The 22,712-nt window shown below is 45.1% G+C and overlaps 2 protein-coding genes across 2 annotated transcripts; one reads left to right on the top strand and one right to left on the bottom strand.

Annotated features, from left to right (window-relative positions):
* Positions 1-1,267: 1,267 nt before the first annotated feature.
* bif (protein phosphatase 1-binding protein bifocal) lies at positions 1,268-20,504 on the top strand. The gene is made up of 4 exons (XM_018026982.2): positions 1,268-5,402; positions 11,608-11,781; positions 17,450-17,627; positions 17,874-20,504. The coding sequence occupies exons 1-4, from the start codon at positions 2,472-2,474 to the stop codon at positions 18,182-18,184; spliced, it is 3,594 nt and encodes a 1,197-aa protein (XP_017882471.1). The 5' UTR covers positions 1,268-2,471; the 3' UTR covers positions 18,185-20,504.
* Positions 20,505-20,600: 96 nt separating this feature from the next.
* LOC108626357 (Mediator complex subunit 22) lies at positions 20,601-21,733 on the bottom strand. Its single transcript, XM_018026983.2, has 2 exons — positions 21,305-21,733; positions 20,601-21,051 (listed from the first exon to the last, which is right to left on the bottom strand). The coding sequence occupies exons 1-2, from the start codon at positions 21,405-21,407 to the stop codon at positions 20,732-20,734; spliced, it is 423 nt and encodes a 140-aa protein (XP_017882472.1). The 5' UTR covers positions 21,408-21,733; the 3' UTR covers positions 20,601-20,731.
* Positions 21,734-22,712: the final 979 nt, after the last annotated feature.

The following is a 22,712-nucleotide window of genomic DNA, read 5'->3' as shown; positions in this document are numbered from 1 at the left end:
TAAAATCGTATCTCGTGTATTGTCTGTATGTACCGCTCGTTGCCACATCGTATTGCACGGTGCTACTACCTATGTAGCACTTGTAGCAGCGCATGTTACCAAGTTCGATACGATAGGTGACAATAACTCGTAGCCTTGGAGTCCGTAAGAGTTTAAGCCGTTAAGAAAAGGAAATTAAATTAAGAAACATTCTCTGTTTGTCTAAAAGCCTGTTTATTTACATTTAATTAAAAGTCTTACTGCTTACATTAGACTTATCGTTAGACTTTATATTCTATTCGCTTTCTACGCTCCACACTTGATTTCCTATCCACAGGACAAGGGGTAGCGAGACACGGCTAAATTCACGGCCAGCAAATTGTAACATCCGTAACGTTCAGTCGCTAAATCAGTGATAAGTTCTAAAACGTCTCATCATTTTCTCCAGCAATTCCATCGCGAATCTTCGTATGCTCCAATAGCAATGTCGACACCGGACACCGGAAGCGAGTTATTTCGCGAATCAGCCAAGACTATCTCGCGTAGCTACATATACATAGATCAGATGCGGATCAGTGTGCCGTTAGTTAGCATCTACGCAAATGTTTCGGACAACGTTTCCATTGCGCGGGACTCAGACTCGTCGCTCGTCTATCGTTACAGAACAAGAGACAACCAGCCGACGATGTGACCATTTTACATTTTAGGTTTCGGGTCATCGTTCTGATTTTCATTCGGTCGAATGCGTCTTCTGTCTTGAGTACCTATCTCGAACCGCGCGGCGCGTCGTATCATCCGCCGGATGCGTTTCCCTTTTGTTTAAATTCGGAACTATGAACGTGAACGCGCACGTCATTTTTTCACCGGCTTATAAAGATAAGTGGAACAAGGACAAAGTGTACTCGGATACGACCCTTGCGCTGTGTCGAATTGATTAACATACACACGTGTCGCAGTTATCAAACCGAAAGCGGAAAGCGCTATTGAAATAACGGACTCTGGAAATGCGGGTGTAAATTTACAACTAGAACGAACTCACCCCTCGAATAATGGGAAGGTACCCTTACTCGTTTTATACTTGTCGCTTTTCGGAATCTAAATTTTATCGATTTTAGATCTCAACGTGCGTTGATGTATTTAGTAGTGTGTAGATAACCCTCGCGAAGAGATAACGAGACGAGTGGAAGAGGGATGCATACCGCGCGTGTACGACGGGGCGGAGAGCGAGGAGCGTGGAGGGAGCGCGTTCGGTCGAAAGCGTGACGTCGTCGAGGTGACGGTAAAAAGAAACGGTGCTATCTGCAAAGGAGGGTGAAAAGAGAGGAGAGAAAAGAGAGCGTTTGATCCGTAGCGGTCCGAGAGGGGGCTAGTGCTGGTCGCCTGCTGGTGCATAGCGTAACGCACGGCATATAGAAGCCGGAGACGGGAGCGAGAGAGAGAGAGAGAGAGAGGCGATATCTCTGCATGTGTGGTGCGTGGCGTATGATGCGACTGGCTGGCGGCTGGAACGTCGAGACAGTCGCGAGTCGTGGTAGTGCTCGTACAGTAGGTACGTAACGTATGTACGCGCTATGGCTATGGCAGAAGGCAGGAGATAGCGGCAGTGGCAGGCAGGCAGGACAGTAGAAGTAGAAGCTGGTAGAAGCAGGAGTGGCGAGTGAACGAACGAGCGAGGACGAGAAAGGCCGTGCTCTCGGCTTTCGTATACGAGTCGAAACGTGGTCGTTGGCGAGTGCGCGAGTGAGAGTGCACGGTCTCAAAACCGTATGCCGTGTACCGTGCGCGCAAAGTGTGGCCGCACTTTCGATTTTCGGCGAACGACTGGTCTTCGCTGGGTTGGACGTCCGCCCCGAAAAGCGGACACCGATATCGACGAAATTACGCACGTGATATACGTGGTCTTGCACCATCCGACGAAGCGACAGACGGGCCACGAAAGATTGTACGTCAAGTCGCCGCGGATCTCGTCGTCTCGCATTCGGAGTTCGTACGGGGTGTGCGCGAATGCGTGTGCGTCGGACAGGTGGCTTCGATTTTCTCCCGATTATCCTGCATTCGAAATTCAACTAGGCGCTACAGGCTGTAGAACGAGCTCGAAACCGGTTACCAGTCGCAACGGCCGTCGCGGTGGCACGCGAACCGTATAAATCGCGGACGGTGTCGGATTCTCGGGGAGGAAAGTCGAAACGCGTGTGCTGTCAGTGTCAACCTCGCGCTTGCGATCGCGTGAACGCGCGTGTATACGTCGAGGTCGGTGACGGGTGGAGAGATCGACCGTCGGCGGGCGTATGTACGTGTAGATGGTCGTGAGTCGGTACGGGAATCGGCGGTCGGCAGGATGAATATCGAGCGTGGCGCGTGAGAGAAGGAAGGTCGTCGAAGTTGCGGACACGGGAGTGCAGCGAGAGGGAGCGAGGGAGCAGCAGCCGTGGACTCGGAGCAGCAACGAGGGTCGGGCGCGCGCTTGCGAACGCACCCATCGCGCGTCCAACATGGCTACCGCTAGCAACGCGACAACGAGCGCCGGCGAGGCGGCCGGCAACAACGTGCCACAGTGGAAGAGGGACTTGATTCAGCGTCGCAGGCAGCAAAGTAAAGTTCTCGCAACCGGCGGCAGTGGTAACGGTAACGGTAGTGGTGGAAACGGTATTGCTAACGCGAACGCTGTATCTTCCTCCGGATTTTTCTCAAGAGGACCGGCCTGTGGCGCCATCGTCCCGACCGGAGCGAGCGTCGCTGTCGCTGGTACCGACGACGGCTCGACAGTCGCGTGCAACATGCGCCTCGAGGCGGATTTCTCCTCGTTCTGTTCCGACTCGGAGGATGTTACGAACGGTACCTCAAGCAAATCGTCGACGTTGGACATGGAGCGGAAATCGGAAGAGCGCGGCGACGAACCGGAGACCGACGTCGATCCGGCGCCGGTCGGTTGCGAGGAGCGCGTCGGGTGTGGGAGGAGCAGAAGCAGAACGAAGAGAGAGCTTCCGACGGGGAAGTTCAATATGAAAAGCGGCAATTCGACGAGAGAGGAAACGAGGACGATGAGGAACAAAATCGTGGCTGGCAACGATAACAACGACGACGAGGATAATGACGACAACGATGTGGCCAGCGAGGAAAGCGATAGTTCGGAGGAATTGCAGTACGGTCCGGGAATAGTGAACAAGCTGAAGAGCAAGTATCTCAATCTCGCTCTCAAAGAAATGAACAAAAGCCGCGTCTCCGTACAGCGGTTTCGTCGCGCGGCGAGTCTCGAAGATCTTCTCGATTGCGACGACGAGCCTGGTGAGAAAAATCGGAGAAAGTATACGAAGAGAGCTACGGGCAACGCGATCGGCAGCGGCGGTAGCACGGTGGTCGTTAAAACCGACAGGTACAGGAACGTTTCTCGAGGCAACGAATCGATGAAACGGGCGCGAAGCGTTGAAACGTTGCTACGATACAACGGTACCGTAGATGAAACGACAGGTCGCGCGGTTTCTAGTGTCGGTTCCAGGCGAGATTCTATGATCAACGATCACATCGTTTTGATCGATCGCACCACGGTGAAAATCGAGAGTCGATTGGGAGAGTCGGAGAGGCCCAAACCGGTAAACAAACCGAAAAGAATCAAACCGTTGTTGGCGGAAACGGAGAGACCGCCGCCGGATCTAGTCAAGACCACTATGAGAATCTTCGAGGGATCCGCGAGGAAATTGAAGCCGAAGGGCGAGGTAGCTGCGAAGGTGGCCACTTTCAAAACCATTAACGACACGTTCAAAGCTCAAGCACAAAAGAAGCTGATTCCAAAACCGCCGATTCAACCTAAACCGTTCGTAAATGGAAACACCAGCGGGCCGATCCGGAGCGGCTCGGTCGGATCCGTCTCGCCGAAAAAGATCGTGCTGCCGCAAAAACCTACAGCCGAATTGATCGAGACCCGGGAGGGTCAGCGGGAATACCACATCGACGGCGTGATCACGGATCCCATAGCGCAGTCGGTGTCATCGGTGGTTAGCAAGTTTCGACAGATAGAAAAGTCGCACTCTTCTCCGTCCCCGTCGCCCGAACCATCCTTCAAATTGAGATTCTCGCCTGCACCCAGTCCCGAGCCTCTGACTCAACAACCGTGCAAGTCGAGATCATCATCTCTTGAGATCAGCGTTAAGTCGCCGCCTGTCACGCCCGTCCTCTCGCCCAGAATTTCCTCACCCAGACTGCAAAGCCCGTCATCGCCAATCAAGGATGTGCTCGGACAAACTTCGCCGCGAGTTCGAAGTCCCACGTCCCCGATCAAGGAACCCTTCAGACGGAATACCAGTAGTCCGATTCGCAAACTACCGCCAAGTCCCAGCAGGACAGAGATACTCGGACAGCAACAGACGTCCGCGTCGGAAACGGGAAAGTTACCGTCGCCGACAGTGCGACCGCAGACGGAACACAGCGCGAACGTTTCCGACGCGGATGTGACGGAACAACAGCGGTCGCCCGACAGATTACGGAGCGGTTTCGTGGAACGAGAGGTGCTCGAGGAGAATTCGGCGCACAACGAGGATGAGGACGTTGAGGAGATCGATGCTCCGAGAACGATATCGAAGGCTGCATTGGAGAACATCGCGAGAACCGGAGTAACGATGCAGTTCAGCTTCAGCGATAAGCCCATCTCCGACAAAAGTTACTTGCCAGGATTCAAGCAGAACGGCCGGATCGAGTGCCGAGAGAAAATCGAACAGAAAGAACGAACGGACGAGCCTGAGTCAGATGATCGAATCGAAACTGAATCGTCGTCGTTGCCGGTAGAGTTGTCCAGGGGCAAGTCGTTTTTATCCGGAGATTCTGCGAACGAATCGGACGTAACGGTGATCGGCACCGATCGGGAATCGGTTTGCAGACTGCAGGAGAGATTAGAAGCAGACACGTTCGACGAGAAGATCGAGAAAGACCGGGGGAAGGAGGAAGCAACACCGAACAGAGACGCGAGAACGAACGAGAAGAGCAGTGTGAAACCTATAGGTGCTATTTGCAGTCTGGGTCTGATCAAATCTTCGACGACCACTTCGTATTCTCAAGGGAACGAGTCTAAGACGATAAGATGCCAAAAGACCGAGTCTCCTCCGCAGAAACAGATCGGAATAATAAGGCCGCTGGTGTCTACGAAGACCCAGCATGCCCAGCAGAATTTAAGCAATCGAGAATTGGAAAAGAATCTGATCAATCGCGTGAAGAGCATAGAGCAGCCGACGAAGGTAGTGGTCAGCTTGAAGAGTGCCGATGAGATCCAACCAGCGAAAAAGTCGAGCTCAGCCGGCGCCGGACTCTGGGAAGCGAAGCCGTGGAACCAGCAGAACAACACTATGGTGTTTAATTTCAGTAACCGGAAGGACGTGCCCGATTACATTGAAAACGACGGACTCATCGTTAAGAAGAAGCGAGAGAAGCCAAAGGTGAGTCATCGTTAATTGATAATAACTCATACACGTTTGAGAATACTTTCGTTTCGTTCTTCACGCCAAAAACGGGGCTACGAGAAGAGAAGCTGGGGACGCGAATCGTAAAACTATGTAATTCAGTTCAACCTTATCTGTGGCAGATCGCATACTTTCTTTTCTTGCGTACGCATCATGCATCAGTCGAACGTTTCGCTTTCTTTAAATACCGATTGCCTATCGTCCAACGCATCGGATAAGTTTCGCGCGCCGCCCATAGAATTTCAATTAGCTCGAAGCACTCGTAGCTCAGTCCACGCGCGAAGCCCCGTTCGTACCCGGAACAATTAGATTAGGCGCCAAGTATTGAGCCAGGACGTGGAACCGGAAACTGGTAAATACCCACACGGAGTCAGTACGATCATCGTTATCGTTTTAATTCTTTAATTCCGATACGAGTATTATACTTCGTACAAGCACGATTAATTTCGAAGGTGTTTCATCTTGATCGAACGATTCTTCTGGTCCCATGTTAGGTATCGTCTATCAGTCTCGGGTTCGGCGAATGATAACGTTTTGCGCAACACGATGCAAACCGTGTAATTTAATCGACGACACGTAGCTCGTAATATAACACAATCGAAGTTACACCGATTCACACAACTCCTATTACTTCGTACGCCAAACGACGGTACTATATCATACATCGATTTGTAATTAAAATGGAAATTAATAGTCCTTGGATCGCGTGATAAGCGCGATTCGAAGAGCCGTGCGTTCCCCAGATAGCAATATCCAAGTATTCAGCTACGAAATTAATCGAACCGTCGAATCATGAGCGCCGATGGATCGAAACGCATCGACCTATTTTCGAGAAGAAAGAAGAAAGCGAAACGGAAAGAAAGATTTCGATCGTGGCCAATGCTCGCAACCGTTGATTAACCTTGAACGAATCATTAATAGTTCCTCGAACTCGAATTCGTTCGGGAACACACGTTAGATATCTACTGTAGTCTCAAGTTCGCGATACTCATGTAAGACATACTCATCGTGTACGTGCAGATACGAATCGCTATTTTACCTGCTCTTACGAAGTTGACGCAATGGGAATAAATTATGATTAAGATTCGCATCCGCGGGAGCAATTAAAGTGAAATATAAATAAAAGAAGTGGAAAACGAAAGAGGATTGGGGAACGCGGCTCGTGGAATTTCAAGAGGTAGCCGACCGAAACGCAGCCGCGCCGCGACCGCGCATCGTAACGCAGCCGGAAAGAAATTAATCGCTGAGCGTTACTCAGCTTCGTATTACGTAGACCGAAAGTATATAATGTATGAACGCTTAATACATTGCTCGCGTAATCATAGTAATTGGTAAGAGAAAAGACTCGGGTAAAAGAATTGTCATGATAAGCGTCGAACTTGATAATACCTATTGGTAAAGTTATCGATCGTATCTTCAGCGAATCTGATATTTGCCGAGATAAGTTTTTATCTAAATATACTTTTACGTAGAATATTTTACGATCACATATTTCCTAATGTCGAAGGAAGGTGAAAGCGGAAGACTGAAACAAAAATGATATTGAATGGAATGCGCGACGTGACGATCGCATAATCGTAATCGAAAAGCGAGGGGGCGTTGATACGCTCCACTACGTTGCAAGACTAGTTCGATTCGTTTTCATCCGCGATTAATATTACTTACACGTACGCGTAAGGCGCGTGTTCGAACGTTAAAACGAGCAACGCGCGCTATCACGTATCGGTGTATCAGGTATTCGTCCTACCCGTTACTTATGCAAGGACGTTGAAACCGGAAGGGAGACGGAACAGACGCCAGAACGGTTACGGGTTCTTACGTAAGCGTCGACTCGTTGCGTTCGTTCGCTTTCCGCGTTCGTTGCTATTATCGCAAGTTCGCCATGGTATTACGGTACCAGGCACATAATATGTACGTACATAAGTGCATACCTCATCGCCCACCGACGCGACGTAACACGCCGCGCGGAAATGCGAAAAAAAAATTTATCGTTCCCTTCTCATTTTTCTATCGCAAATGCAAATCACAATGAACGTTGCGTTTAGCAATTCGCTTTACTGATCGGACAGTACCCTCGTGCTATTTTGTTCTATCTATTCACGCTGTATGTACCCAATGAAGAAAACGTAATACTTTTTAACGGCCGACGCCGCCTTTGTACGCAACGGGCGGCCGCTCCTTCGTAGGCAGTCTGCAGTCTGTCCAGGGTTAGAGCTCGGGGTATCTCGGTGACTCACGCGGTTGTGCAAGTATCGATCGGTAATTATACGTAGTCGTAAGAACGAACAGGACAGGACTCGATATTCGATACCGTCGTATGGCACAACTTTTCGAAATCGAGAAAAAAGTTCGAGTTCGAAGTTGCGTTCGGCTGATAAACGACTCGACGATGACTCGGTATCGCGGTTGGCGACATTCCACGAGATGCGGCTATGGGAATTCTCTTATACGGCCGATCGGTCGCAGATACTTCCAACTACGTACATAAATAAGTGTTACATAGGTACTGCAAGTACGCGCTAGAGAAGTTGGTCTCGCCAACCCGTTATTGCGACTCTCGAGGATCGAGTCAACCTTCTAAGGCACGCTGAACGATCGTGTCGAATGACGACAGACCGTTTCGATTTTTGGTACCTGTACGCACATGTATAGTACATACGTGCACGAGTGATACGTTGCAAATTCGTAAGAATCGACACTTCGGTCGTGTCGGCCAGCTGATATGGACAAATTCCTTAACCCCATTACCGTTTTACGCTGCCGACACGTTGCGGTAAATAAACGGTTACCAAGAGTCAGGTATCTGTCCGACGCGGTCCAAGAACCGATATCGCCTGCGCTTAATCTCGATTCGCCGTCGATCTTATAGCGCGAAGAAATTCGATGTTGAGAAAATCAATTTGCCAGTCCGTTTACTCGTCGATCGATCTCCGTCCACATTATAGATTATATACATCGCATTGTTCCTAGTCGATAAACAATCAAGAGCGATACGGCAATCGCCGTGATTGTTCTCGATTCCTATTTGCATAAACTTGTAGAGAAGAAACGAATGCGTTTCAGCATGTCCTCGCTGCCAATGCTTCTCATTCAAATCTCCGGCAATTCGCATCCGGTGTCTTTGATTCGCCTGCAAGAAAGAATCGAGAGGTCGTAAATTCGCGAATGCGGAAGGGAATTGAAACGCGACTAACGCGAGTGAAATGCGTGCGCCGCGTCGTTAACCGAAGAGACTCTCGTCTCTGCGAGGGTTCGGTTCAAGGCCCGTGTCCAACGGTGATACCCCAGTGCGCTCGGCGGAGCTCGGTACGTAGATATAACGAAAAGAAACTTCCTGTCCTGCTCCTGGGATTTTCTCAGGGAGTCAAGGACCGCGTTTCTAAGTTCATTGCCGTTCTTTCCTCCCCGCTCGCTTTTGCATTCGACCCTTTCAATCCCTCTTTCCGTCGCCCTTACGATACGATTCGCTTTTTATTCACTATTTATTCTCTCTTTAAAAGCGACGAGTGCGATCGAAGTAAACGGAGTACATCGTACATTCGTTTCTATCGTCGAAACGAAACAACGTGTTATCGTTGCAGTCTTGTTCGAAATTAATTTTTCTTCCGATCGTGACAGCACAGTCCACGAAAAACTGCAGTGATTTAATTGATAGAGAGAAGGAAAAGATTTCCTTAATGAACATGGATTTCAAAAATGCGAAACGAATTCGATAGCCATTTATGTACGATGTACGCGATTGACGAACTGCTGATACTCCAGGGTTGTCGACTTTCCCTTTTCACGCGGGTGCTGAAACGCGCCAGATTCCCGCACTTATCGTTCTCATCGCTTTTTCTGTCCAATACGTATCCAGATTTAAACAGCATAGAAATGAACGGCGCTTCCGCTTAGTTAAGCGACAAAGCGATAAATAAGTAGTAAGATGTTCACTCGACCATGAGCTCGTAAAACAAAGACGTCGCAGATACGCTTATAACGCCGAGTTAAAGTTAATTCCAAGCTACATATCGAAGTTGAACTTGCGATTAACTCGTATCGCATCGCGTAGGTAGGTAGCAGTCGTAGCTGAACGTTGAATGCACGCAATATTGCAGAGATTTTTTTTTCCAGTTCTCTCAATTTTCTGTCCTTTTTATTTGTGACGTATACTGTACATGCAAGTACATAGGTATTTACGTACTACTATATATACTATTACTTGCGTACGTAGATAAATAATACGCAGGAACGTAGATAAATAGCTTTTTCGCGGTAAAACGGGAAATATGAAATTACGATGTTCCGAGGCACGTGCTATGTACAGTGACTCCTATTAATATTCCGACACATTTCAAGACTTTTTATTAGGCACTCCACTAAAGAAGTTAGAAATCATGTAATTTTTTCTTTGAAATTCCAACGAGCAGCAATTTTCTTCAATTTTCTTTACACATTATTCATTAAATTAAACCTCCCAGCATCCTAAAGAAAATTAATTTGTTTGGTCTCATTAGAAATGTTATTTCGTTTCGAAATGTGTCCGAATATTAAATGAATGTGCTTTAATACTTCGTTCTAACGTGAAACGGTCTCGTCGTACCAAATGCATTTACGTAGTTCATACACCGTCGTACAGCTGCCTCAATTATTTTATAGACCGATCTAACACAGAAAATGCAAAATATCATCTCTCTCTAGGAACGATTAGTAAATACACTGGCATGTAATTTGCGACGTGTTTTGCAAACTCAATTGGCAGAAGTGCAACACACCTGTTTACAAATATTGTTGCAACTCTCTGAAAGCAACTCGCAGGTGAATTTAATTTGCTGGCTGCTACCTCACATGCGTTTACACTTATTGCGAGAATCGCTCTCGTAAATACTGTCGCAAGTTACTTGCTGATACATTCGTATCCTTTTAGCAGATCGTTCGGTGTCGTCGAGGCGCGTTACACGGTAACGCTAGTACGTATTCGAATTCAGATGCAACATTTACGCAGGTACATACGTATCGCGTTACACGACCCCGATCTCTGCTCGTCCGTAATGCGGCTTCGCGCGTTATGATCCGTGACCGCATTTTTCTGTCTCGGATCTCGCATCGCTCAACCCGAATTCCCTTCCCTTTCTTTTCGTTCCCTGCCTCCTCTCGAAAGTCGAGAGTGGGAAACGGGCGCGGACGGTGGGAAAAGAACGTGCCGTTGAAAATCGTCGGGAATTATCCCGACAGCTATATAGATTGTTCGAAAAATCGTTTCTTAGACGAGTGAATGAGCGATAACCGGAACTGGACCGGAGATCGAAGAGATCTAAGTTCCATTTCACGCGCGATCGTTCCGTAGGAAATACTGAAGCCGAGCGGATTCACTAGAGTGAACTCGGGTCGAAGAAATTGTTTTCGATCGGGTAATTTCTTTCGTCAGCTGTCCATAGGTTTTATCGTCTGGATTAACATTATTAACTTTATCACTTGGCTTACCGTCGTTCGAGATACGCGTACCAACGATTCCGTTCTATTCGCATCGTATTCTACATTTCGAACAAGTATTACATGTAGAGGCCGTCCGTTCGAAAGTTACGAGAGTTGAAGGACGAGAGTCTACGGCTCGAGAGCTTGGTAGAACACGTAGATGCCTGGAAGAAATCGCGTCCTTGGTCGCTTCAACATCTGTTTCTCATTCGGCAGGATGTTCATTCACGAACTAGATTATACATGCGATCAAGACGATGAAAGGGCGGCGGATGTGGACGAAACAGATGAATAACGCGCGTGCCGTCGCGTATTTATCGCGCGCCGCATTCGAAATCCAAAGAGTACGCAAATATTAAGAAGATTGGATTTCTGATTGTGAAAACTCATGGCGCAGAGCTACCTTGCATCGTCTCTTTGATAATTCAAGCGTTTTGAGGATAATTCCGATTTTTATATCCAATGCAGTTGTTCTTTTATTTTTAAACAGAACGAATTCGTTTTATACTCTTTATAATACAAGTTTTAGTTTCGTTCCTTTTGTACGCGTTGTACGTTACACACCGTTGGGTATTTCTCGGTTTGTGACGTAACGGTGACGAGAACTCGGTCGACTCGAAAGTCGAAAGTCACCTCGCTGGATTCCATCGTACTCGTCGCCTCCAAGCTCCTATTTCGAGAGTTATCCGTAACCCGATTTTTTAACGACTGCTGAATTTTTCGACAGGTTGGGGACGGTGGCATCATAGTGTTGGACGCAACATTGGATGCGTCGACGACCGACGACGTCGAGTGGGAGCTCACCGGTGGACCACCTTCGCCCTGCGACGTCTCGTTCTTCAACGATAACGTTCTCATTAATGGCCGCAGTAATCTTTCGAGGACCCCGCGAAATCACAAGGTAATTGAATAGATTCGAGCTATACTTATCGTATTTATCTTAATCCCTATAATAGTATTGCATTCTATCGCAAGCCGTATCATAAACTCGTACTATTCTAATAGATCGAAATGCTGATATATAAATTAAAAAAAACAGCTTTCAGATAAAATCTGTAAATAAGTTTGCGTCAGAGCAGAAGAATGGAATCGAACTTTATCCGATACGCGATAAGAGCGAGTGAAACTAGGAACATACAGGAATCGTCATCGATACACGCCTTGTGTTCATCCATTGATTTTATCGTTTTTCTTTTTTTATAAGTATTTCTTCGAAAGATAACGCGGTCACCTTTTCCTTCCCATGATCGATTATATTCACTCCGCGTTCGTCGAGAGTTTTGAAAACTTGGTCAATCGTACACGAATCGAAAGAACATTGAATACGATTTAGTTCCTGATTTATCATCGTCGTTCCTTCTGCAAAACGCCGTACAGTATACATATTATGCACGTTGCGTTACGGTACATGAGCGACAACCTTTAATTTAATGCAATTCGCGCATTAGATGCTACAACTACTTGTCACGGTGATATCCTATCTTCGCATGTAGTACAGAAAGCACAAACGATTCATCGAGTGGACGAGTCACGGTTGATTCTATACAACTAATAATTCGCTTGATGAACGTTTTTCTCTTTACGTCGCGTGCTTCGTTCTATCATCGTACGTAATTAAGTATGTATCTAGCTACATAGGTACATATTATCGATGACACGAAGAAACACATTTCTTTTTTAAACTTCTTTTCTCGCGAAGGTTCAACGAACGTTCTTAAATTCGCGATTAATGAATTTTCGGTTAAAAGGATGAGCAAAAGTTGAAGGGGTAGTTTGCGAACGACTACGATCTCACTGTAGATACATAGTGTGGGGAATTAGTAGTCTGATGTTCTAGTGTTTATAAAGACTAGGACATTGGGTGAATTAGAATCGTTGATTGGTTCGATAGCTCATTACAGTATAACCTTGTTTATTCGATTTGTTCAGGAAACAAGACAGTTTGGATGATCGAGTAGCTCGAATAATAGAGGTTTACCTGTGAGCTCGTATTGACGCTGACCATGAATTGATTCGAATAAACGGGGCTCTATTTTATCAGTGATCAGAGCAGCCCGACAAGTGAAAGATGTATGTATAGGTTTCGATTCCCAGTCTAACAAGAGCAATCATGTGACTCTTTCTCCTACAATAGGTACCTTAAACGCGAATCTGCTCTGCTCCGCTCTCGAACTGAGCGCGCATACGGATAATCGTTCTAAATAATTAATGCGCTATAACGTTGCACGTACATACACAGGACGACGTCGTTGATTCGTCCGCGTCGTTAATTTCACGGCCTACCTTTTCCCTTCCCCAACTAGTCGTTTGCCGTTACCAACGAGATCATTTACGAGGATACGATAGACGATATGGTGATCGACCATGGCTATCAAAGTTTCATCTTCGATATTATCATTTGTACAAGTTGCTATGTACATATCTTTATCGATTACAAAGAGTGTCTTGGGTTTTGCACGTTTCATCATTACAATTGTACAGACGTGTGCTCGTCTCTTTGCCTCGTGGGTATAGAGGATTTCGTTTTACGACCTGTTGATCTTCAAGACGCGACGCGATAAAACATTTCGGCGGAAAATTTCGCTGCGAAACAGATCGAAACAACGAATAGTCGCGGATCGTGAATAAAACGGTAGAAAGGCATAATGGACAATGGCGTACTCGGTGATCGCTCTTTCAAACCGCGCGTCGCAGCTTCGTTCGTATAGAAAACCGATATCTTCTGAATCGATTGTTCGCCGATGCGTCGCGCCGTATTTTCTCATTTCGATTTAGTTTACCTACCTACTTCGTCGCGTCCACCGACCGTGTCGAATCGATAGAAACTCCCGCCTCCGAAGAGTTTGTTGCGACCCAGCGACGGAATCCAACGGGCCGACAGGAGATTCTCCTCGGGCATAGAAACCGCGGTCGTTGTTCTCTCTCGCGACGAACGGTACGACACGACCGTTTTTCAACCGACTCAACTCCTCGGTTTGTTCGTCGTACGTCAGTTCACAGAACGTGCAGGACAATGTAAATCGTGAAATAATTCGATTCGAATTCTGTTTCAATAATCAATAAATAATTATCGTACTGTTCATTTCTACAAAAAAAGCAATCTAGGCCTATGAAAGAAGTGAAACTTTGGTATCATCTTTATAAAAATGAATGACACCTACTATCTGTGACAATGAATATCGAAGACTGATCAGGGTTTTTGAGGGAGAAATTAATTCGATGCTAGAATTTCTAACGATACGACGCTGGATAATCGGTACGAACGCGACGCGATCCTTACCGCGTAATTAGACTCAAACGAAAACGCGAACAACCTTGATCCTGTTTCAAGAAGTAGCAACCGCACACTTTTATCCGCTGAATTCATGGAACGGCTGTAACGCGAACCGGTCGCCTCGCCTCTATTTGTTGACAATCGTCAGCGATTCTGTACCCGTTGACGTTTCGATTGACGCGTCCTTGCCTGAAATCAGGTCGAGAATTTGATTTTGTCGGCCAGATCGCCGATTGCTAAATCGTTCTGTCTTGGAATGCTCCGCATTCGGCTATAATCGAATACTCGGTATGTAACTGCGTGTTCTTCTACCTCGAGGAAAAAATTTATCTTTTCGAAGGAGCTTTCGCGGTGTTATTTATTTATTTTCGGAACAAGATCCGTGTTATCTTGTGTATGTAGTCAATACGACGCGACGCATAAACGTTGACATCGCGTATCGCAGGGCGTTTTTCAATCCGATGCTTGGGACTTTAAAGACGCAACTGCGACGTCACCGCTATTACAAATAACGGATTTCCGTAACGATTCTGCCCGGTACACCGCCGGTACGAGACGAAAGACGAAGAAACGTTTCTAACGTTATCGCTTAGCAGCGCGCAACTCGACGAATACGCTAATAAATTCAAACAGTGTCAGGCCATAAATACGAGCCGGTGCATCGTAAGCTTTTGCAAACGATGTAGCCTATCTGTTGTGTACCTATGTACGTATCGTCATTGAACAACGTATGCAAACGAATCTTAAGAATGTAAACGCGTTGCTTTCGCGCAAGGTGAACGGGCATCTCTTTCGAATACTTGCTGTCGTACGTATGCGTACGAATATCTCGTGTGCGCACGTGTATTCGCGCGTACGTGGGTATTTGCCACAACGGAATAAATCTACGTACATACATACATACGTACGTTTGCTAACGGAAATGCATTCGGGGAGTACGCGAATTCGAGAACCGAAATCGAGGACGACTCGACTCGAGCCCGAAATGGCAACGGCAGCGTCGAGGAAGATCACCGGCAGTGGTGAACATAACGGATGCCTCCGCGTCTAGTTTTTACGTCGCGTAAAACGAGCTTCGCGCATCCATCGCAGAAGCGGTCGCACGGATTTGCAGCGTTCGGTCGCGAGAACGATCAATTCTTAGAGCGCGGAAGAGTCGACACCCGTACTAAATGTTACGACGTTTCTCTGCATGGCGAATGCCATTGACTAGTACTTATACTAGGGCTCGAACATGTTACGTTATCCCGAATAATGAACCACCCAACGAGCGAACGGAAAACGTAACGATATACGTGTGTACCTATCGTTAAATACGTTTGTATAAGTCCGTTCATAAATCCGTTTCCTCTTTCTATTGTCCGTCGTGATAAACGGTTTCCTCTCGCGCGAACGATAACAGCCGTATTGTTTCGTCATTGTTCGGTGTCGGTTTTGTCGAAATTAACGGAGCCTGGTTCGAGATTTCTTCCTCGATGAAATTCCTGAATTCGAACCAACCAATTTTTCATATTATACTGACTGTACCTCATCAACGAGTACGAGCTCTACGAAATATTTCGAAAAAAAGGAAAAATATATAACACAATTATCAAAATTGAAAAATAATAGAAATTTTATATTTCTTCCAGTTCCTCTAGCCGAAGTCGATTTTATAATGTAGGAGACGCGCATGCAACGTGAAAGCTTCGAAACGAACTCTATTCTTTCGAGGGTAGCTCGGTTTACCATTTTTTTCTTCGCGAAAAATCGATACCACCCTCGACCAATGCGCGAATGGGATGCTACCCTCGCGTCTCTTGAAACGATTTTACGCTCGTTGCCTGTATGTACGTACGCGAAAGACGACTTTCCATGTTCGTGCTTGCCCGCGTCAACGGTACCTACGCGTCACGCTCCGTTGCGTTCCGTTTATCGACGGTACCATTTTCGCAGAGAAGAAAGCCTGTCTTCCACGGACAACTATGTACATACGTATTTCCTTTTATCGAAACACGTGCACGAACGTCACACGTCTCTTTCGAATGGAGATTATGAAAATCTCTCGTACACCCTAAAGGAAAAAGTACACCGGTAGTTCCGAGTTTAGACTCGCTAAGATCGAGTGAACTTTCGTAAACGTTGCCGCTATTACCCGGCATTCCTACACTGGCATGGTTTTCGTCAGATGTTTGTACGCGCGTAATAGATTTTCGCAAGAATATGCCACGCGGCACAGAATTGTACGAAGCGTTGCATCTACACGCGTATAGATACGTGCTTTAATTACGTTTCCACAGTTATTTCGCAACTTTCTCGCGTTTCTTGGTTCTACGGTCGCAGAGTTTAACACTGATAGACAAAAAAGGCTACGCATCGGAAGAAAGTTAAACTGTTCATGGGTAGAATGTACATATGTAACACTATTTCGACGAAACGTTCGAATGCCTGCAAGTCCCGTGGTAGCGGAATACGTACGTACGTACGAACGCGTTAACTTGTGCTCGAAATAATCGCTGGTAAGAACTTTGTTACCGCTACAAAGAGAGATGAAACAACGATTTATTAGCACCAACGCGACGATCTAATCGCGTTACATTTCATTCGCAATAAAATTGTGCATATGTATGTACACGTGCGAACTACGAACGACCGTTCTAATTCTTTAATCGATTACAGACGAACCGTGTCCCATCACGATAACGATACGTTGTGGGTATAATTTTCCCAGTGTGAAAAACGATTTTCTCTAATTCCGTTTAGCATGGCACCTAGAATCTGAAGGAATAGCTTTCGCGTCCCAAATTCCGATACCTTGGACATTATCCATGCGATGCGAGATGAGTCAAATTCTTCCGAGACGAACAAAAATTGCTTTCTCTTTTGCCGGTGTTTCTACCGAGCATAAGCAAGAAGCGATAACTAGAATTGAGCGAAAGAGGAACAATGTCCTCGCCGTAGCCGAAAAAGCATCGAGTGTGACGAGTTACTGTTATTTTCTGTTCGCCTTCTTTCTTCCTGTCTCTCGTTTGCATGCTTGCTTGGCATCTCCCTCTCTTGTTTATCGCGTAACCGTAAGCATAATCCATCCAGTACACAATGTTCACGTATGACGCGTGCACCTTGTTCCATTATCGAGAATTTAGTCTATCTTACCCGTCGATCGTTACCGAATGGTTTTCGTTACATATTTACATGTCAGCGAAAGCATATCCGTAATCTGCCGATTGATCCGTCTTAATTCGTTAGGTACTGGGCGGACCGATTACTTTCATCGATCGAAGATAAAACGATATCGCATTGTTTGTTGTTTCAGCATCGAATTCAGTTTGACGATACGGCTACCCGAACCTTCGAATACCCGAGTGAGGCATCGATGTTGGAGGGTGAGAGCTGTACGGATGGCGAAACTTCCGGTTCCGGCGAACAATCACCTCCCATCAGCAATAAAACGTCCTCGACCGGCTGCTCGGCTGCCATGCCGACCCTTCTCGGTAATTTTCATTTTCATTAAAATTTTAATTCTTCTCGTCGAATTCCTACGCCTATTGTACACCATCTACCTACTCGTATACGCGCATCTCATTGTCAGGAGATCTGTTACCTACGATTAGCTACTGAGTATTCTCTTCCTTTCATGTTCTTTATCACCGAGATCTTAGTTTGCGCCGTCCGAGTCAGGCTGTATATTACAAATACGTTCGGCATAACTCATTAAGGGATAATGCTTGTCCCTGCAGGTGGTGGTAGTAGCGGCGGCCTAGCCAATTACACACCTAGCAAAGTGGATTTGACGTCCGAAGGATTCGAACTGGGTGTAACTAGAGCCGTGTCTTCGACCCCGTCGCCAACTTCGACCTCGACCTCGACCTCGACCTCAATCTCGACTTCGTCGCCGTCGCCTCCGCTGTTATCCTCGTCGCTGTCACCGTCACCGTCACCGACCGCCAGGAGTCGAACGGAGAACGAACCCACCGAGATAGATTACTTAAAACCAGCTCAGGATGCGGCCGCGTGGGGATCCGAAACGACCGGAGATCTCCTTTATTGACGCGGGCAGTACCACGCGTAAACTGTAAGAATCAAACGAGCATAAGGAAGATCGTTGGAGCTCGTCGAGAGAGACTAATTTCAAAAGTATTTTTCTTTCCTTTTTTTTCGGTAGCCACGAAATAAGATCGCGCACGTTGAAACATGCGTCTACCTGATGTTTGCTCATCGTTTCAAATATAAACGAGTAAAAGAAAAGCTGAAACTATTTTGTTCCGTTCACGATCGGAACACGCCTTAGTGTACGCGCGACGTACGAAATAGTTTATTCGTCATCGCGCGCGATGTACTTTTTTCCGATCGCGGTGATCGACGATCGTAAGTGAGGAAGAGAAATTGAGATGGTTCGTTTGCGGTCGCTTCGAACGGAAGAACGATCTTTTCTCGATTAAGCGAATCGCCTAACACGGTCGATAGAAAAGATAAACTGTGTCATTCCAAATGTATGCATTTATGTATCTTTTGTATTATCGCGATGATCGAAATGATTTTTTTCCATATAACGCGTAACTGAAACTGCCAAGATGAGGTCAGTGCGGTGGTTCCTTTTTTCTTTCTACTTCTTTCGATAACAGTGTGCACGGAAAACCCCGTAGAGATGGTCAATCGGAAGGGGAAAAACGAGCATATCACTTTTTTGGCACATTTTATAGCAAATGGAGAGATTACGATGATGGGACTGAAACGTTTTGTAACCCTTTTTGAGATTACATACTTTAATGCCGAACCGTTCAACGTTACGGCCGCCACGCGCCAGTCAAAGTTCAGAATTTTACGCAACATTTTAAGAAGAAAAAAATGAAAAAATTAAATCGATCGAGTGCGAAGAAGCTTGATCGAAGAAAAAAAACGTTGAACTATTCACGGTTAGATTTGTAAAAGATTTTGCTAAAGTAGAGTTTAAGTCTACTCGATATACTTAATATACGCGTATGTACAATAATATCGAGGATTTCGTCCGCGAATCGTATCGGGATGTAAATCCACAAAAATTCTTTATTTATACCGATAATACTACGTTAAATCCTAATACTAATGCTCAAGGTTCGGTCGTATTTCGATGTAGGTAGATATATGCATTTACGATATCGTTCCGTTATTCCGTTCCTTATAGTTTGGACAAGGACCAAGAAAGAGAAAAGAAAAATAAATTACTTAATTTAGATTAAAGAAAATGAATTTGTTAGCGACATACGTTATAACTTTAAGTGAATTCAAATTTGTACATATTTACCCAACTAAATTATTATCGATCTCGAAGCATCCAAATATTTGTAAGTACATACGATGCGTAACGAGTGACTTTGTGAAATTGTCGCTTCGAGATCGATCACGCCCCTTAATTTTGTTTTCGATTGTCCGTTTGCTCGTTCTTTTCGAAGATTCGATAACGAATTCGTTAATATTACGTTACATCGAATCGCGCGTAAGCGTTTGTTTTTAATTGAAGTACGATTCATTTTCGTTTAGGATTTAATTGCGTGATCGCGGACTGATTCGGGGATAAGCGTGCGATACGACGATGATGCTATGAGTTATAATTAAATATAAATAAAATGCATTTATAGATATACAAAAATGTATACCGAAGCGAAGCAACCAACAACTGTGTTCCAACGTTCGAAGCTGTATCGCTATTGTTCTGGCTGCGTCTCGCGACGCGATAAACACTAATTTTTTTTTCATGCGATCCTGTTATCGTTCGGTCCATGCTCGATGGATCTGTGTCACAGCGTTGCGTGTTGCATTCTACACTGTGATATTTTTGTTACTTTCCTTGGATAACGACATGCCGTTAATTGCTTCCGAATATTTTAAGAAACTATAACCGTGTCGACCGCTCCCTCAGTTTCTATCTATCGCGATTACACGCGACATTTTAACGCAAAGACACGCGTAACGGAGCGAACGAGATTATGAGACGAACGATACATTCCAAATTATAATTTAACGCGGTATCAGCTTTACTTCCAAAAGGATCGGTCGATCGTTTGTAAATCGATGCGGTAATCTCGATGCTCCGTTAAAGAGAAGTTTACGTCGTTTCTGTAAATTATATCGCTGTACAGAGAGAAAAAGCGTCGTCGTTCGATTAAAAGATTAAACAAAGAGAGAAATAGTATTATCATAAGATTCTTATTATTATTGTATTATTACTACTACTGTTATTATGATTACTCCGATTATTCTTATATCATTATTATTATTCGAAACTTAAACCCAATTGCATTATCGAATATAATTTACAAGTTAGAAGTATCGTGCGATGTATTGTCTGTGTGTTGAAAGAGTAATAAAATGAAACGATTATGCCCGAACAATCGGTACCGCGAAGCTTATTTTCTTTTGCAAATGTCTCATCTGGTTCTCGATCTGAACGAAGGAAGAAATTGGGACTACGTGAAAACATACGCATGTACTATCAAAACTATTCGTATTTATTTGAATACTTAAAGTAATATGTACAGTTTATCAAAGAAATAAATCGGAATCAAGACCGATTGTAATCGATGGTCCAGACAAGTGCAAAATGGTGCATAATCCGAGTCTATTTGTATATCGATGTAAAGTATTCCTCTTCCAAGTCATAGAGATCGGCAGCCATGTCATCCCGCAAGGATGCCAATTTCTGATCGCATTCGGCTTGTTTCGTCCTAAACAACTTGCTGTTCTGTGCTATCGCGTCGTTCACGGACGGAAAATCGTTGAGTATCAGGTACTGTTTTATATCTGAGACCAGCTTCATCAGGGATTCTCCCGCGCGAACTATATTCGCTGCTCTAACGTGCATCTCGTATGTATCCTGCTCGCATTGTGTCATCCGAGATAATTGCGAGTCGTTTTCTCCCTTCGCTAGTTTTATGATCTCTGCAAAACAATAAGAGGTGTTTAGATTTAAAAACTTACTCGACTTCATATTTTTTAGGTTGTGTTCGTTAAACCCGACTCGTTGACAAAATCTATTATACATATGTTAACGGTTAACAAAGAAATTAATTGCAAGCGAGGCGGCATCGGCTAGAGCTTTTGTTTCGTAGGAACAAGTTTTTCTTTCAGTAAGAAACGTAAACTCATTGATATCGTGTAACAAACGTGTACAAAGCATGGTTAGAAATCGTACCTTCGAAATTCTCCAACATCGACTTCACATCTTCTTTTAATCTTGTGGTGTAGGATTTTAATAAAGCTTCTTTGCTTTGCGGTAGTGCTCGTTGTGCTGCCATTGTTTACAACAAAACTAGTAACGCGTGCACGTGAAAACTAACCAAAATTAGAATCTACTTAGACGCTACGCAATGAGAATATGCGTGAACAAAGCGTTTTCGACTCGGTCCATCCATGACCTTTCACGAGTGCGACTACCTGTTATTCTTTGTACTTTCGTACACTTTCAAATTTTATTACTTGGCTACTATAGCTTGTTCACTGTCTACTCTCACTCTCACTATCGCACATCATCGTCTGCGTCAGTCGATACCGACTGACGTCTGTCGTTCGAAATTCAAAGTTGGTTACTTGCATCAGCTTGCATCGAATAATTTTCAGATGGTAGCACGTTCACGTTTGCTGTGTGAACTTGGCATTAGGTACTGTAGCTTGGCGCGTTTCTTCATTCTGCTTCAGACGTTTGCTCATTTAAAAGACAGATGCACTTCATAAATGCAAAGTACAAGTTAAAGAGACGAGTTTAGTCACTCGAAATTTAGTAGTGTTAATGTCCAGGTGATCTACAAAGCATGCCCATCCATTATTCTCTCTAGATGCCAATTTGAACGCTGACGCTAGACGAGAGGACATCTACGCGCGTGGGAATCTGTAAATTCAAAAGATATCGTATCTTGAAATTTCATCGTATCAATATCCTACATTCATTGATTTCTACAGTGATTAAACACAATCTCATCTAAACAAAAATGTTTCTCGTCAATTCTGCAATACAAAGGTCGTGCAACAGAGCTTATTACTAAAAGGAATTGGTGCAGAGCAGCGAAAGTCAAGACGAATCGAATCGATGAATCGTAAAATTCGATGCTAGGATTGAAAATGACGGCGATTACGAGGTTGACTAAACGCATTTAATTCCTTTAGTTTCATGCGAAGTTTTATACTAAAATCGAAAAGATTTTCCATCACGTTTAAAGCTTTCAAAGAAATATATATATAACACTCCCACGTTATTCTCATTTTATCTTCAACACGGCTAGAATATATTAGAGTCAGCTTTATCAGTGCGCATCTATTCTAGATTTGAAATTTATAAAAATAATCCCTGTTACGTGGTACAAATCGAACAACGCGCATACTTCAAGTCCAGCGTTTTCTGCTACCTACATACAGAATTTTTGTTCTTTCCATCCGCCTCGCACTTTTTCTTTGATACTGTTCATTCTTCTTCTACCTCCGGCGATATAAACGAGGCGTCGCGACGCGTATTATCATCTCACTTTGACGAATCCATAAGCATATAATTTAATCACAGAGTTCGTTGGTAAGTAAAACCATTTGCCCAGGTATTTAAATTGTCAATA

This window comes from Ceratina calcarata, unplaced genomic scaffold (assembly GCF_001652005.2).
Source record: "Ceratina calcarata isolate Rehan_Ccalc_2016 unplaced genomic scaffold, ASM165200v1 scaffold397.2, whole genome shotgun sequence".
NCBI classification, from domain to species: Eukaryota; Metazoa; Arthropoda; class Insecta; order Hymenoptera; family Apidae; genus Ceratina; species Ceratina calcarata.
The sequence above is the reverse complement of the archived record's forward strand: the minus strand, read 5'-3'. Positions and strand labels throughout refer to the sequence as shown.

Bases quoted from the DNA above. Each gene is read 5' to 3' on its own strand.
- bif (XM_018026982.2), top strand. From the start codon at position 2,472: ATGGCTACCGCTAGCAACGCGACAACGAGCGCCGGCGAGGCGGCCGGC. The intron at 11,782-17,449 runs GTAATTGAATAG...TTGTTGTTTCAG, and splicing joins GGACCCCGCGAAATCACAAG to CATCGAATTCAGTTTGACGA. The intron at 17,628-17,873 runs GTAATTTTCATT...TTGTCCCTGCAG, and splicing joins TGCCATGCCGACCCTTCTCG to GTGGTGGTAGTAGCGGCGGC.
- LOC108626357 (XM_018026983.2), bottom strand. From the start codon at position 21,407: ATGGCAGCACAACGAGCACTACCGCAAAGCAAAGAAGCTTTATTAAAA. The intron at 21,052-21,304 runs GTACGATTTCTA...ATTGTTTTGCAG, and splicing joins GATGTTGGAGAATTTCGAAG to AGATCATAAAACTAGCGAAG.